The sequence below is a fragment of the Erithacus rubecula genome (genome assembly GCF_903797595.1).
Source record: "Erithacus rubecula genome assembly, chromosome: 3".
Classification (NCBI taxonomy): Eukaryota; Metazoa; Chordata; class Aves; order Passeriformes; family Muscicapidae; genus Erithacus; species Erithacus rubecula.
The window spans coordinates 97,050,650-97,068,096 of NC_136689.1; the positions used below are offsets into that span (position 1 = coordinate 97,050,650).

The 17,447-nt window shown below is 40.2% G+C and overlaps 2 protein-coding genes across 5 annotated transcripts in view; one reads left to right on the plus strand and one right to left on the minus strand.

Moving 5' to 3' along the window:
* GNAL (G protein subunit alpha L) overlaps positions 1 to 17,447 on the minus strand; it is a 177,152-nt gene that overhangs the window by 111,860 nt on the left and 47,845 nt on the right. Inside the window, exon 1 of one of the 3 annotated variants that reach the window (XM_079300553.1) lies at positions 674 to 712. The exons of 1 other annotated variant lie outside the window; for it this stretch is intronic. Coding sequence is in view for 1 of the 2 variants with exons in the window: in XM_079300551.1 (XP_079156677.1) it covers positions 17 to 155 (139 nt within the window). In the remaining variant the exon portion in view is untranslated. Of the gene's footprint in view, positions 1 to 16; positions 554 to 673; positions 713 to 17,447 lie in introns of those variants that run through there. One more of the 3 variants, XM_079300551.1, reaches the window with a different exon arrangement.
* Positions 174 to 17,310, plus strand: LOC306799478 (uncharacterized protein; the record flags this gene model as incomplete). 2 transcript variants are annotated; one of them, XM_079300572.1, is made up of 3 exons in its annotated part: positions 174 to 652; positions 1,824 to 1,919; positions 17,244 to 17,310. In XM_079300572.1, 3 exons carry the CDS (start codon positions 174 to 176, stop codon positions 17,293 to 17,295), a joined length of 627 nt encoding a protein of 208 aa, XP_079156698.1. In that variant the 3' UTR covers positions 17,296 to 17,310. The 2 variants fall into 2 exon arrangements, with proteins under 2 accessions (XP_079156698.1, XP_079156699.1); XM_079300573.1 differs by lacking the exon at positions 17,244 to 17,310 and adding an exon at positions 6,942 to 6,960.

Genomic DNA, 17,447 nt, shown 5'->3' on the forward strand with positions numbered 1-17,447 from the left:
GCCGCTTCCTCCTTACCCAGCAGCAGCAAGCGGTGTGTCGCTTTGTAAGCCAGCCTCTCTTTCTGCAACTGCTTCTCTATTTTTTTGTTGGCTTCTCGCTGCGCTTTCTCATCGATACGCTGATCCTCCGTTTTGCTGTTGCCCAAACACCCCATAGCCGCTGCTCAGGGTGGATGTCAAATCGCTGCCTTCTCAGATTTAGTATTTACAAGGGGGAGGGAGTGGGGGGGAGGCAGAAGACAAGTCTTTATATCCGTGTGTGTCCCTGCGACGGTTTCTCTCCGCTTCTTCCCACCCGGCTCGCTCGCATAAAATGGTCTCTGGCCGCTTTCCGATCGCAGCGGAGTTGGCTGCCTCGCTCCCCACCAGAGATGCGGAGAGCAGGCGGCAGAGGTAACCCTGCCCCGGCGGGGAGGGGGTGGGGGGAGAGAGCTGTGCAAAAATGCCTAACATGCAACGAGAGGGAGAAAAGGGCTCCTCCTGGAAACCAGCCGGGTGCCGCTCTCCGCTCTCCCTCCCCACCGCGCACACAATCCCTATATTTCTCTGTAAAGGTCTATTTTTGTCTTCCTAACTCAGCACTGCCTCTTTCTGCGAGACCAGGAAACAGCCCCGCTACCAGCCCTCCGCGCAGGGAAGCCGAAGGAGAAAGGTAAAAGCCGGACGGATCTACCTGGATCCTGCGGGGCCGGGGCCGGGCGGCGCCGCTGGCTCCGCGCCCCCCGCCCCGGGCCGCCCCCCCGCCCCGCTTGGCGGCCCCGGCCCGGCCGCGCTGCTGCCGCCAAAACCCGGAGCCGGCACCGCCGCCGCGGGACCTGCGGCCTCCGGACCCCCGCCCGCGGCCTGCCGCAGGGGCAGGGAGCTGCGGAGCGGCCCTCGGGGACACGGGGGGCTTTCCCCGACCTTTCCCCGCGGTACCGGGAGAGCCTGGCCGCTACCGGAGCGAGGGCTGGCACCGCTGTGGAATGCCAGGCCGGCACAGGTGATGGCTGCCGCCGTGACGGAACTGCGGGAGCAGCGCAGGGAGGCAGCCCCGGCACGGCGGCGTGCGAGCGGCCGGGGTCTGCCCGCGTGTGCCCCGACACACCGAGCGCGCAATGCACAGACACCCTGCCTCGACTTCTCAACCAACAAAATGTCCCTTTCCACACAAGCAGTCACGGCGGCACTTGGGCCGCTTCTTCCCTTTGAATATTCCAAACTGCATCAGCTGAACCAGAAAATGAAGCAGCTCATAATAATGTGTAACCCGAACATGATAACATACACGTCTAATACCACTACAACAACAAATGTCGACAAGAAACTGTATCTCCGTTCCTCCATTTGCCTCCATTTTAGATCCTAAAATGAAACTTCAAGCTAGACAACCCTATAGGTTTTCGTTTTTGCTTCAAACCTCTTGCTTTGCAAACTGGCACCTCAGTGCAAAAGCAGCAGTACAGCACCTGGCTCTTCCTAAACTCCCCCTGCGTAGAAACCATACCTGATGCTTGCTACATTGAGGCACAAGAACACTAGAAAAAACATGGACATTACTCTGGAGTCCCAAAATATTTTCAGCTTTTATCACCAATATTATTAGTCTTCCCATACTTTCAGAGATGGCTTACTGAAAAATTAATATTTTGATAGATACATACGTGTGCAAAATCCTGGTCCTGACTAAAATCAGAGACATTGCCATCAACTTCAATCAAATGAAATAGCATTTTAAGCTAAAAGATATTGAAATGTATGTAGCAAAAAGCAACTAGATTTTACAAACAGAAGGATTTACTTCAGTTGTTTTTTTGGTTTTTTTCAATGGCTCTCTTGCTCAGGTGGGAAGTGCTAAATCAAGGAAGAGAAACTAGTGCTGTCTTATTTGAGCACACATCAGAGGAAGGTGAAAAGGGCAGGACCCAGAAAGTGAACAGGTACTGCTCCACCTGTGGTTGGGTATGTGGAGTTTTCAGGAGGCTATGGAATTCAAGTGCCAGATATGTGGTTTTATGGTATTGCTTGATCTTGAGTCTGGAAGCTGCTTTCATCTTCTGTCTTACATAGATAGGGGTGCTGGGGGGAGGGAGGGAGGTAACATACTACAGGATTGACAGGATCTGCTAGGTCAAAATACGCATTTTTTAAGTGTTACTGAGCTGCATTTTTTTAGGACAGTCGGCTCTTTTTTTCCTATTGACATATTTCTGTCTGGAGAGGCAGAAAGCACCTCAGATACAGATAGGTTGGGAAGCACAATTCACGGTGACTGCTGTTTTTGGAGGCTGTCAGACACAGGATATATGGTGAATATCTTTTGTGAAGAGCAGTCATGTGTGCTCCTTGCCACAGCAATATGAGAGCTCAAAACTGAATGGCTTGGTTAGAAATCACTAACTGGGTCTGAATTTTCATAGTCCTTTAGTGTCAGAAGCTGTAATTTATGATGCACGAGATGTGTGTAGCCATATTTATTATCTATGTAAATACCTCAGTTTGAGATCTAAGTCCCAAATCTGGCTAGTGTCAGTTGGTCTGCAGGAAGCTGCCTTGTTTCTTCCCCTCCTCTTCTCAGCAGTTTTCCTCTTTCACATACTAACATTGGGATTTTTGGTGCAGCCTTATTCCCAGCTTTGAAACGGCTCAGTGCCAATAAATAGAATTTTACAGGATCCTGGTATATCCTGCTTTTACCTTTTTCCAAAAGAGGGAAAGTGTTTCTCATTTCCTCTCTCCCCCTCGAAAACCCCATGACCCTTTTGGGTCTCTTCCTCCTGAGAAAAGATCACACAGTTCAAGAATGACACACGCAAGCAACCTGTGCCCAGAAAGAACTTTTAGCTGTAATTATATTCCCAATCCTCCCTTTGCTTTCCCCAAACACATCACTTATCCCAACATAACTGAACTTCAAAATCCTAGAAACAATAATAAATAATAGAGAAATTTTCACCCCCTTTGGACAAAGCTCTTTTTTTTCCCCCAGAGAGAAACTGTAGCTATCATATGAATATGTCTCCTCTGCACAGAGACAAATCTAAAACTCTATAAAGGGTTGCAGCAGTGCTGCTTCACCAAACGAAGTTCCAGTGCAAACTGTACACAGGAATAAAAACAAAACCTCAGACAAAGGAAAGAAGACCCTTCCTAGTCTTCCCCTCTTTTCTGAGGCAACCAAAGTGAGATCCTCCTTGAGTTATTTCACATTGCCTTTGCCCTTTCATATCAGGCACCATATGTATACATGCATATATTTATATATGCACATATTTATAAATACAAATACACACAAAATGGATATCTGTGTGCAAAAAGTGAGATTTGTCTTCTGCTTTTGTGCTCAGACTCGGTGCTACCGCCTTGTGAAACGAGGTAGTACAGCATAAACCCTCCTGGAGGGAAACTGGAAACTTCCTGTTTTCAAGTTCCCACCTCGGGATGAACTGTTTGTGTGCCTCAGGCTGAAGGTTGGGGAGCACAAGCTTCTTGCTTGAGGCCGTATTTGCATTCTTGTAGGGAGGAGGACTGACAATCCAGCTGAAGCCACACTGTGTGGCCACCCCTGCCACAAAGTCAGTCTCATTTCTTGTGCCTGTTTTGCTTGGAGTAAGAAGGGACAAAAACAAAACCCCAGGAAAAATTAATGCAAAGCTCCCATGGATGCAACTCACAAGACCTGGTTGCCCCTCCAATCCAGAGTAGGACTGATGTACAGCTTTTTCTTGTAAACTCTAGGTAAGAGCAGAGAAAGTTTCTGTACAGCAACCCTGCAGACCATTTGAAGCCCATCTTCCCTTTATACAGCCTCTTTTGTGGCTTTGGTTCTGTTTTTTAAAAAAAGAGTAAATGGAAAGATGGAGGTAATCAAAAGCATAGGAGGGACCTAAGCCACGGGTACAGATTCTTCTGGCTTGCCAGTCTTCCTGCCTCACCTTTCACTGGGATCTCTGAACTCTCTGCTGACACTGTCCTCAAGTACAGGCACTGCACTAGGTGAGTAACACTGGTGACCTGATCTCTGCTTCTCCTCACTGACCTCTCTTTTTTATGTAGCCTACTGCTGCAAATCAGGATATGCAAATCACTAGTGGTTGAGTTTTAACTTCACCTCAGCATCAAACTTGGGAGAACAAAAACTTGAAAAATTAATTGTAACTTCATAGGTATTCAAGAAAAACAATTCTTTCACTCTAGTAATAAATTATTAGTAAGTTTCTCTCTCTGTAGATGTCAAATATTAACACAAAAGTACACACTCCATGGAAGGCTACATTTGGAGTTTTGTAAGATGCATGAACCAGGAACCAAAAAACTTATGACTCTTAACTGTGTTAAAAATACTGACTAAGGGTTTAGGAAAAAACCAGCATGTACTTTGCAGAGGAGTGAATATCACACTCAAAAAAAATTCTAACCTTCATCCTTTTGTTTAAGCCCACCTCAAAAAAGTAAATACAATTTTTGAGGGGGGCTTATCTGCTTTAAGAAGCAGGATGGGAGAGATGCCAGAAAAGATGAGGTATGCATTTCCACAGTGACTGTGGACCTGATCCCAAATCATCTTCCTGTCAATTGATTAAGGTCAAGTTCACTGATGCAGAAGAGGGTCAGGCAATGCTGAGGGGCCTGGCAAAGCACTGAGTAGTTACTTGGCTGCTTGACATGGTTTGCTGTCCCAATTCCAGAGCCACTCCTTGACTTGGCAGCTGCCACAATGTAACTCACCTGACAAACCAACTTCTCCAGTGCCCACTCTTCTATCTTTGTGCAGCACAGGGAGCAAAAGGGAGAAGGCAGGTATGTGATGGAATAGAAGGCTGTGGGCTGAAGATAATAGTCTGAACAAAAAGTAAAGTTTTCCATAGAAAACCTGCAGGCAGCAGTCCACATAAATGACAATGATAGGCTTTAGCCCTGAGAAAGCACTGTGAAGGGAAGTATTAGATCTAAGCAGGAGCCAGATGCCCCTCGGGAAGCCTGTGTGGAAAAGCATCAGGTAAAAAGCAGATTTGCAATATGATTACACTAAAGAAGGAGGACAATCCTCTTTCATACAAGCTAATTATTCCTCATCCAAGCTAGTTATTCTTCATCCATGTCCCACAAGAAAGCAAAGGGAACAGGGAGTTTCTGCAATGGCCATCCCATCAGCTCAGGGCTTCCCTTTAGACCCTTATTGGTAAAATAACTCCAGTGTTTATTCTTGTCTTTTCTGACTAGAAATTCCTTATCTATGAAGAGAGACTCACATGGCATCATTCCACACACATCCATCTGGTGGTACCAGAGGCAGAAGCAGCTGATTGAAACTAACATAAATCCAGTAATGTCCTAATAGCATTTAAAAGACTAAGCAATCTCCCGTGGTTTAAATATTCTTACATATTACAATGAAATAACATTGTCAAACAAAATGACATGGATGCATTTGCAATAAGCAAAAGGGACATGTCTTTTGATGAATTTGCAAGACAACAGTATTATAGGATTTGCTACATTTTTGGCAGAACAGGAGACACTTTTCCGTCAGTATCACAGTTTATCAAGAATTTCACTTGGCTGGACACTCCAAGGGCACTTCCCCAACTTCCCCTCCTTCCTCCCCCATTGAACAAAGTAATACATTCTCATTTTAAGGCAGTGGAAAATTAGTTCTAATCAGTTGTTTAGGAGAGTCATCACTATTAAACAGATTTAGATAAAGCCAGGCAAAACATGCTAATATTGCCCTAATTTAGAAGTTAATTAATCAATAAACAAAGAAGTCAGCTAGAATTATAGCTGAAGTTACTACTTTCAGAAAAAGAGTAAAATCTGTACCGGAGACATGTCCTGGATTCTCTGCAACATGCTGACTAACCTTGCACAGCTGTAGCAGCAAAGCCAAATGATCTGTCTGCAGTTTGTACGTCACATAAACTTTTGCATTTAACAGTAAATGCTCAAGTCAACTATCATGATCACTATTTGGACAGGAACAAAAAAACTGGAAGGAAAACTAGCTTGTAAGACACTGAATATAGGCCTTAACCTCACCTTTAACTCCAAGGCACACCTCCAAGCAGGACACTCACGGCCATAGCATGCCTGCCTCCATCCCTGGTCTTTAGACAACATTATACTGAGCTAGATTTTCTCTACATCTACCCCAAACACATCTGACCTGTGATTTTCTGGTATTATCCCTCTATCTGGATATAAACTTAGAGATATTTTTTAGTTTCTTCTCAGTTGTTTTAACTTCTCTGCTTGAGAAGTTAAGTTTTAGCTATCCCAGGAAATGGTTGATTAAAAAAAACACATGTGTCTACATGTTTAAAACGTTATGCTCTAATTCCTGTGAGTGCCTGCATTGCTAGTGGCATCTCTCAATATAAAAGTCTTACAAATATAGAAAATCATTGCATACAACTACTTCAGCATGAAGTGAGCAATTCTGTAACTGTTTCTTAACCCTGTTTAAGGATCCCAACATGCAATTACACACAAGAGCAATCATTAAAAATTTGCTTCAGGAAATATTGTTGCCACTAAGTTGGTAGCCTCATGCAGTCACAACCTGATTTACATCAATAATATTTACCACAGAAATACAGCTTTTGCTTAACTGCATGACTAGCAAATCCAGATAAAATGTCAAAATTTACTGAATAAACAACAACCAGTATTTTTCTCCTTATGCACCTAATTTTTTAAACTATACATCTGCTTGTAACAAATACCTGTTGAGTCATGATCTGCTTGGCCTTTTGTGACATTAGATCTTAAGTTTCCTATAAGTATTTTTATGGTATATTTGTACAAAGCAGATGATCTCTGGATTAAATAGCTCTCACATATTTGCTCATAATTGAAGAGACATGGCTTTGTTGACCCATGTGGTCCTTTTCACAAAGAGGTTTATGTTACAATTAAACTTCAGGCTTTTGTGATATGAATTTATTTATTTCTCTGTACAGATAAAATGGTCAATATGAAGACTAAGCAGATACATTACTTATATAGAAGACTATTCCATCTGCATACCTGTATGGGAGAGAGGGAAAAATGAAGTGTGATAATCTCCTGAAAAGTAAGTCTACTTTTTTCTCTTTTTCTACTGTTTACTTATTTACTTTATTCACTGCTAGTCTCAAATGCTATTCTGATAGAATGAGTTCATGAAATTCAAACCCATATGATTTTACTGATCTTATTTTTACTGAAACACAAAGGTTTTTTCCAGCATCTACTGGGTTGCTTGTATAACATGGATTAGATTCTCTGGAGTAAATATTTCTCATAGGATCATTTCACTTGGGGTGAAAGGTGATAAAAACATTGGTGCACAAAGAAAAAGAGGGAAAGGTTGAAAAGTCCACAGAACTTGCAGATATTTTGGAACAAGCCATTTAATAAGTTACTGAGGAATCTGTATTTTCTCACATACTTTGGGAAAGAAAAAGTTTGTTTTTACAGTAAAAATGCACAATGTGAGAATATTTCCTAAACTATGGTAACATTTTCTCTGGGTTTAAAGTTTCAGACTAATCAACAATGGTGTCATGTTTCTGTACAATCTGCATAATTGTAGGCTTAGTTTTGGTTGTTTTTTGGTTTGGGGTTTTCTGGTTTGTTTGTTTGTTTTTTAAGGAGACCTGTTCCAGCTTGATGCCTCGCAACCTCCTTAAAATTCTAAATCCTAATGTCCCAATGATGCAGCACAATGCTATGCAGAACTGTCACAGCAGTGTCTGAGGTTAGGAATAGCACAAGTGCAAAAGGGGTTTAATCTAGCAATTTCAGCTAATGCAGCTGCTCAGACACTGCACTGTATGTTTTAAAACATTGAGAAGGTTTTAGAAAGCTTATAGCTGCTTGGAATATTTAACAACTTACAGCAACACTTGCATCGTCAACCAATTTGCCTACCAATCCTAAAACATTTAAAGGGCTTTAAACCTACCTATATACAGGCTCTTCATGCTCAGAATCAGCTACACACAATCTTCCACCCACATCACTAAACACAATGACAAGATTATGCTTCCATGTCTTTGCAGCCTATTCTTCACAATATGCAAATCTTCAGGATCTGCATTTCTGATCCCGATGCAACAGCACAAAAGCTATTGTCGTAAGAAATGGTTTAACCTGTCAGCAACACTGTCACCACAATTACTACCACTAATAAAGATATGATCATAATCTGCCACTTAAAGATCATTAGATACATTATGACTATTGTATTCTTTTACCTAGCTCTTTTACATGGACACTAATTGAGAACACTTGATTTAAATAAAATCAAGCACTATAAATTTTCATTGACAAATCTGTTCTTAACCTTTAGACAATGTAGAGTGCTGCTTGCTGATGCAAGGAAAGGCAGCTATTAAAAAGGCTAACCCTGCAAAATATTTATCAGAAATACAAACCACTCTAACACTGTAACACAAAGAAGAGAGCTTGGAAGAAGCACACAAGGATGTTCTGTCTGAACATGTAAATGACTTACATTAAGCTAGGTTAAAACTCCTCAGTACCATTCAAATGCTTGTGGTCCAATCAACAGCTTATAGTGTGTTTGTTCATTGTATTCAATGTTTAATTCAAATTTGTTCAATATAATTATTATTATATAATTTTATTGAGGCTGCAGAAACTATAAAAATATAACAAATGCCTAAATACGAGTGGTATATGCATCTCAGATGCAGCTTTTCTGCATGTGTCATAGAGTCCCACCCTCTGAAAGATTAATTTCTGGAAATATTTCATCTCAGAATGACCATGAGCTGTCAGAGGAACCATGAAAACAAATCAAAACTAAACAGGGATATGCCCTCCCCATCCCACCAATTTGGAGGACCAGAACATATCAAACAAGGTATTGCTCACAAAAAGTAAAATATTAACACTATAGGAATTTATGGAAAACACGATCAACATTGGTCACTTCCCTTGAAGATAAAGGAACACACATTGGCAAAAGAGGGATGAAGAAGGTTAAACTGGGTGGCTGGTATCAGAGACCAAGAGGAGCAGGGTTTATCAGACTAGGGATCACTGTGTTTGCCTGTGATGACCCAGTGAAGCACATAGCTCAACCATGGCTTTCCTTGCCATCCTGGGCACAAGGGCTGCAGCTCTCTACTAGAGCAGGAACACTGCAAAGGGCTGTTGCAGGCAACGTTGTATCCACAACTGTGGGTCAAGACCATTGGTTTTGCCTTACAGAAATCAAAAGGCATGTTGCTGCTTTCCAGAGAAGTACAAGAGAGCTTTCCCATGACTAGAGAAAACAATTTAATATATTCCAAACTGAACCGTTACACCTAATTTAATAATTCTGGCTTGAGATGCTGCAAGCCATGTGTAAATGAGACAGAAGAAAAAAAATTGTTTCCAAGCTGCCAGAAGAGCCTGGATCTGGTAAGAGCATGACTGAAGAAAATATCAATATCCAGCCTGGTCCAGCTTAGAGAGTAGTGCAGCTGTCTAAGGAAAGAGGGCACCTGGGCATCCCTTTCATCATGCTGCCACTTTATCATGGTGAGCTGCTGTTTGTGCTGTGGAAATCCCATCCAGCAGAGGGAAAGGAGGCAGAAGATGGCAGGCATCCACACAGCTTTTGGAGCCTGTTCCTTCTATTGTGTCAGCAAACAATAGGCTCCTGCTAATCTGTGAATCTGCTCAGGTTCCCTTCATGCCTTTACCATACTGCTTCCCCAATCCCAGTTACCTTCTCTGCTATTTACAGCTCTTTGAACCAGCAGATTATTTCTCTGTACACCCTGCAAGAAGGTAAATTGAAAAGAGAAAAAGATGTCCCTGAGTCAAGTGCCTACATCTTCCAGTTTAACTTGGACACTTTCCATATGATGTCTCTGAAATTTTAGGTGATTTGTAGCATGAGCCAATGGCTGTCTTCTGCATGCAGCCAAAGATTAACAAAAAACTGGTGCTGTGGCAAAATACTTCCAGTCCTGCCAAAATCTGTGTTTCTCAGTAATTTCAATTGCCTGTGGAATCCTGAATTAGTGTTAGAGTACAATGGACAATTTAAGGCATATTGTTGCTGTGAACTTGTTGAATGGGTATGGAGCCATGAGCAACCTCGTGTAGTGGAAGGTGTCCCTCCCCCTGGCATGGGGGTTGGAACTAGATGGTCTTTAAGGTCCCTTCCAACCTAAACCATTCTATCATTCTTTACTGTGCCGTTCTGGAAAATACTGAATGGATAGACTGCACTTCAAAAATTCAAAATATCAACAGACATAAAAATACAAACACTACATAATTATGAAGGATTGCTTTCTTTTTTTTTTTTTTTCTTTTTTTTTTTTTTTTTTTTTTAATTTTAGTTATACTATCAGATTTTAAGGACTCAATCTTAGCAGATGATTGTTCTGACTGTTATTGAAAACATGATGGTAACTTACAAAGTCATGCTTTATACTGAAAAATGCTCTGGAAGTATTTGGATTACTTATAAACTAAACAAACCAATGCCATATTACTCCTATACAATACAAAAATAAGGTTGTTGTTTTGGTTTTTTTTTTTTTACAGCTTCCTCTATTCCAACTATATGCTATGGTGTTTTTTTTGTAATTTAATTTTTGTATTTACCTGGCAGATGAAAACCCTGACTGCAGATTTAAATATTTGCGTTACATATTCCAAGTTTATGCTTGGAATCTGTTCACTTGAACATTTTGGGGCTAACAGATCAATGATAAGCAGAGAAACCTCTGCAATGGGCCTCAGAGAAAATCTGCTATAATCACGCACAATGAAGACATGATATTACATCCACTAAGAGTTAAAACTCTGCACATCATGCAAAACTCTATCATCAGTAACAATTTTAAGCAAATGCAGTACACAAAACTGAATCTTACAGTAAGTCGAATGCAAGGTGCAATGCCTCAACTAAACTAATTCTAACAGATGCTTAAAATCTAATTAAAAAAAATTAGATTATTATTTGATCAATCCCTCTCTTGAAATGCCTCTTTTTTCTTCCCAAACTATAAATGGATTCAAGGTGATTTCATCTAGAGATCTAACAATCAGTGCCCAGAAATCACTGCGAAATGGAAGTAAAGGTTATTAGCAGGAAATACAGCTGAGTAACTGCATTGCAAGGCAGCAAGCCAAAATTAGTGTATTCTCAGTGATGTGTAAATAACTTGGAAAGTAAAGGTGCAGAGCTGGTGACCAGTCAAACTTACTGGTGACCAGCAAGTGACAGAGCTTTTACATGCAGTTGATTCATCATTTTTAGTGGTATTAATGAATCTTTTTTTCTTAAGAAGTTAATACTAATACATTTTAATGCTTGTCTTCACTTAAAAGGAATAGTTCTTTCAATACAGTGCTGTTCAGCTTAGTCCATAAAGCATTCAATGACCTCAAGCAATGAGAAAATCCATATGGGCAAGCGTTTCATATCTTCAACATCTCATGAAAACAACTTCAGTGATGCTTCATGAAGATGGAAGAAGAAAAATGCTTCAACTGTAAACTACTCAGTATCTATTCACTACAGGGATTGTGACAATACATTATTCTTTGTGTTATTTTTTTGGTATTTTAAATTCCTCCCCCTCTAAATTCTACCACAACTACAAGATAGAACAATTTGAATAAAATGCCTTATGTGTACTGATGCTAACACATATGAAAATTAGCATTTACCTATCAACACACTGAGGCAAGCCTGAATTTCCCTTAAAATCAAAATGAAAAGCAAGCACCATATAATATATTCTCTGCATAGAATTATGTAATTTAAAGCCTAAGGTAATAGGTATATTAGTGGTTTGTATGTATACACACAAAACTTTTCTGTCTCTTAGTATGAAGTTACCTCTCCATTTAAAATTAGCGTTATCCACCAATTTTTCATGCACTCCCCACCATCCAAATGTGGACAGAGTGTTCACCTTTACTGCCTGAGTTTCTGTGAAGTCTGATGAAATTGCCTTAGGATCCAAGGTCTTTAAAGACTGCCTTACTTCAGAATTTTTTTCCTCCAAATGACCAAACCTTTCATCAAAATGCAAGATAGGGAATATTCAAAATCTGTACATATTTCTATAAAGTGAATAAAATCATACATATGCCTAAATTAAACTGTTTTAGATAAACACCTGCTTGAAACTTTGAAAGGATCATGTAGAGTGCTGCAATGAAGGTATAATGGACATTATGAAATTCAGCCATCATTCTGCAGGTATACCCCTATTTGTGTTGCGTTTTTGTTACTTTTATTTTTGAGCTCTTCTTCACTATGGATGCCAACTTCCACAACTTGTATTAAAGAGCTGTCCATATCAACCCACTTATGAAGCAGGCATAAAATCTCAAAAATCCTGAGAGGCAGAATACAGACAGACCTTTAAATCAAAAGTGGGGAAATTTATGATAACATACTGCTTTCAAACATGAAAGTTCACAGAATCTGCTAATGTGTTCAAGTTAGTGGAATCCATCTGCAAATGCCATGGGTTTTGTCATACAGTTTCAGTGTGCAGAGTGGACCTCGCTCTTTGATACTCCCTTTCTGACAGGAAGAGGGTGGCAGGAGAAGAAAGATCTGTATTTTCTACATAAACATGCCAGAAGACTTAGGTTCAAGCTACTCAAAGTGAGCATAAGTTGAGCAAGACAGGTTACACTGCAAAATGACAGCCCAATGATTAGATGAGCTACATGAAGAAGTTGTTCCCTCACTGGCTGCTTGCCAGTTTTAATCTTTAGCTCCTGACAGGCTGGACAGCCCAAATAAGAATTAGTCCAGGTGTTCTGAGAGGCATGGCAGAGCTGCGCACATAGACCAATTTCCTTTGAGCTTGAAAAATCTGCAGCAAACAGGATTCAGTGCCATAGCTCACAAAACCTGCACAGGCACCAGTGGGGGTTCATATAACTTCCCATAGCAGCAGAGAAAGTGCTGATCAGAACACAGCTTGTGTCATTTCAGACAACAGCTAGGCGAGGTCAGGCAGCTGGAGCAAACTGAATACATCCTGGTGTACAATTACCCTGTCATACCAGTGACATTTCTATCGAGATAGCTATCTTTAGAATAGGAAGTAAGTGCATTAAGCAATACCACCTTCCTTTTCTTTCTGTGCCCTGATCTCCTTTACTTGCTTTCCAAGTCTAATTGTCAGGACTAACCTATCATTTTATGAACAATTACATTCTCTAATTCTTATAGATGCCTTCTTTTGATAAATTTCTTTCATTCCCCTTGCTCCCCCCAAAACTACCACTCTGCTCTGTACTCTTGTGTTTGGGGCCTCTTCAATATCTGCCATCCACTGCAACAATCAATGCCAGCAGTATCAGTCTTGCAGGAAATCATATAAATGAATTCAAAAAGTTGTGTGAGAACCCATAACCATCATAAAAGAATGATATAAACTTTAAAACCCCTTCCTTCCAACCTTTAATACTTACAAGAGCTGTCAGCAGCAGTCTTTTTCCTTTTTGATACAGATGACACACATTTCAGAAGATTGCACTGAATATGTAATTACATAAAGATAGGAACTAGCCCTTTGAAACTCTCCTTCCCGATTTATGGGGCATAAAAATCTCTCTCAAAAGAAGCAGTAAGACTCCTGTTTCCTGAAAAACTCCTGCTCACAGATCAGTATATAAAATTCTAAATTCCACTTCTCAGTGCCTTTTTTCAGCAGCAGATTAAGTTTTAAATGACCTTGAACAACAAAAAACCAGATGCACCCAAATATACTTTTCAAAAAAAACTTGATTAAAGCTGGTGAGGAAAAAAACTTGGGACATTGTGATCAGAAACAGAGGTATAAACTGTGCAGGCCTGATGTTAATAGAACATGTTGTAAGGTATCTACTGTCCCTGAAAAATCAGATGAGAAAACATGAAAAGCAGAGCATGTTGATTTTTACCCCCACAAACAAATATATACCCATTAAAAAAACTTTGTCCATTGTTCAGTACCTTATCTGTATCTTAGAAGCAATGATAATCAGCACATTTCTGTTGAAGTACTGAATGAATAACCTTCAGGCTAAGGCTGAAGACCAGGTGACCAACCTTACAGACATATTTACATTGTTATTTTAAAAGTGCATTTTATGTCCTATATTTCATTACAAACTTTTACATTCCAAGTGTGTAATAGGGAAATAAATTAAACATAATAAACATGACTTATGGAGATGACCTCAGAGTTAGAGCATAGGAGGGACTTGGCTGTGGAACAAACAACTTCTGGAGATGTTCCAGGAGTACAAACTCCCTTTTTTCAATTAGATGATCTAACAGATCCCGTGATGATCCAACACAACAAACAAATTGTCTGAGGACATGCCAAGTAGTAAAAACAGTAAAACATGATTTTTGCCTCTTAGCACTATAAATTCACTCTCATTAAAAGGGGGGTCTTAAAAAAAAAAATCCATTACTGCAATACACAGCACTGAGTTTCACACTTATAAGATCTTCTTGTTCTAAGAGACTGAAAAAGTTTGCTGCAGGACATTAAGAAGTTTAATCTAGGGACTACCCTTCATCAACACGGGTAGTGGTTAGGAGGCTTCTAAGCAGTCCCATTTCAGACAGTTTGAAACCAAAATCAAAGCAAAAACAAATCCTAAACAGGATCATCTAAGGACTCATTGCTGTGTAAAAATAGCTCATGTGTTTGATGCTCAGTCATGAAATACATTACAGAAACCTGAAAAAAAGAAAGGTGTATATATACACAGACATAAACACTTTTCTGATGGTAACCACATGCATGTAGAATTTAAAACAACAAAAGATATCCAGCACAGACATAAACTAAAAGGTGAAAGGGACCCACAAGAGCTCATGAAACTCATGAAAGAAACGAGCAGTTTAATAGTGAGAAAGCAATTCTATAGGGGCCTTAGATGGCTGCTTGTCTCCAGGTGTGCCCCAGTGCACAACTCATGTGTTTGGAGTTCATTTTCCCCCACTTGCTTTCTCGTCTGAAAAGCTAATGAAGTCTCAACAAACAGACTTAAGTTCAAACATCATTAATTCTGCTATTAAGGTATATCACTAAGAGGTTCTCCCACTTATATAGTTATGAGGTGCCTGGCAACAAGGACATTTATAAATAATTTCTCTAAAGAAGGAAAGACCGACCTGAATTTTATTGTAGATCACTAGCCATGTCATTCTTTGCAGTTTCAAGCCCCAGAACAGTAGCAAGAAGATTATTCCCCCAAATTTGTGCTCAAGAGGCTGCTGCCAAAATGGCATCAACTATTTTGCCACAGATTTGTAACACAAAATGTCTCAATCATTCTTTTAAAGCATTATTTATGATAAAAATCAACAAGTGCCTTCAGACCAGAGCAACATCTGGCTCTGAAAGCAAAGGTTTCAGTGAAGCCATACTAATAAGAGTGTGGTTGCTGAACTGCAGGCAAAGCACATCAAGGGGGTGTCTCCTCTAAAAACCTAATTCCAGACATCAGATGGCACCTCTCTTCCCCTACATGGGAGCAAGGAGTGAACCAGGAAGGACCTGTTCCAATCACCTCTTCTGTGCAGTTCACTCCCTTCTTCCTCCACAGAGACTCCACTACACACGTGCTATGGATCCAAAAATATTCCTCACAAATATGTTTGACATGCTTTGGTTGGAGGACAGCTGTTACACATTTCCTTCACAGGACCAAAAGCATATCTAGTATGAGATGCAAGTCTGCATTTTGGTTGCAGAGGACATGTGCCTGGTTGTTTGATGAGGAAGGATTACACTGTCCAAGACTCTTCCACACACACTTCAGGACATGTGGCCTGCTCCAGTTGGAAGATGAGCAACACCATTCACAGTAGTGTGATTTCTGAGAAACACATGAAAGGGGCTTCAAGCTGTAGATTAATTTTAAAAATTGGGATTTCAAGTTGCATGCAATGTTTTTGTTTTCTTGTTCCATTTCCCCCTGCTTGAAAGTAACTTCTTCAGTTATAATAGTAAAGCTGAATACCATGGAAAGAACTGAAGATCAAGCAGCAAATCATGCTCTAAAGTGCCATTAATGTTGTCCATTGTCCTGATATCAATGCATCCACCTCTCACAAATCTGCACAGTATATCTGTCATCAATGTTCCTACCAACATGCTGCACCTCTTAGGGTTTATCCTTTATCTCAGTGCCACCTGAGTGTCCAGTGATGACAACGATTTGGCAAACTCAGAGCTGCCAGGTAGGTAAAGACTTCCCTTTAAAAACATAAATATGGTTCATTTAATTGTTTTGAATTAAGTCAGGTCCTCTGCAAAGTGTTCTTCTGTGACTAAAAAAGCCCAAATGCCCAAAATGAACAAGATGGTAATTTTCTCAACCAATGTTCAGCTAAAAACCAGGTTATGATCCACTGCTCCTGGTGACCTTTCAAACAACAACACATTAAAAACCATGAAAATACAGAAGGGGAAATAACTGATGGTGAAGCAGGAGTTTGTCAGAGGTGAATTAAGGAATCATATGAAGAATCTCATGCAGACCTGAGGAAGACAAGTTAATGTAAACATCAATTCATTAATCCACAGATCATAGAATCATGGAATCATTAAGGCTGGAAAAGACCTCTATGATCATCAAGCCCAATCTCTGACCAATCATCACCTTGCCAACCAGATCACAATGCTAAGTGCCACATCCAGTTGTTTCTTGCACTTCCTTTCTGTGAAAAAAATTTTCTCCTTTCCAACCTGGCACAGCTTGAGGCTGTGTCCTCTTGCCCTGCTCCTGATGAAGTGCATTTCTCTTTCCATCTCTTTTTAAGACATAGCTAGCCCACCTAAAAATTTATTTTGAATCTCTATTTGCAGTACTTAGTAAATTATGCAATTCTGACTAAGATCTGAATTAGACAAAATTAGGTCATAGGAAGACAATCAACATTACAATCAATCAAGGTTTCATAATTTTTAAAAAAATGAAACCATTCATCAGCCACCAGAATTTTTCTCAATCTCTGAAGAGTATGTGACAACCATTGAGGTTGGAGGTGGCAGAATTTTTCCTAGATGCCTCCTGATTCCATTTAATATTTTATTTCACCATTCTTTTGATCCCCTCTCGCAAAATAGTCTCTACAAATACATATCTATGATCTCTAGTACTGACATACTGAAAGTCTTCAAACTTTCTCAATCTATGAATGCATATATATTGAATTTTAAACTACTGACATTTTAAGAGGCATCTCTAATATATTTACTGATTCTTTGTTTCAGCTCTACCTTGCGTGTTACTCAAGAGCACAGAGAACTGTTGATATGCACTTAAGGCAAAATTTTACCAAAAAAACTTTGGCAGGTAAGTAGATAATAGTGGGATGGAGGGAGGTTTAATGCAACACATCAAGAAGAACAGACACTGAAGAAATATGCATCTGGGCAGAACTGTATTAATCAGGGAAGACGTGCAACAAGTGAGAT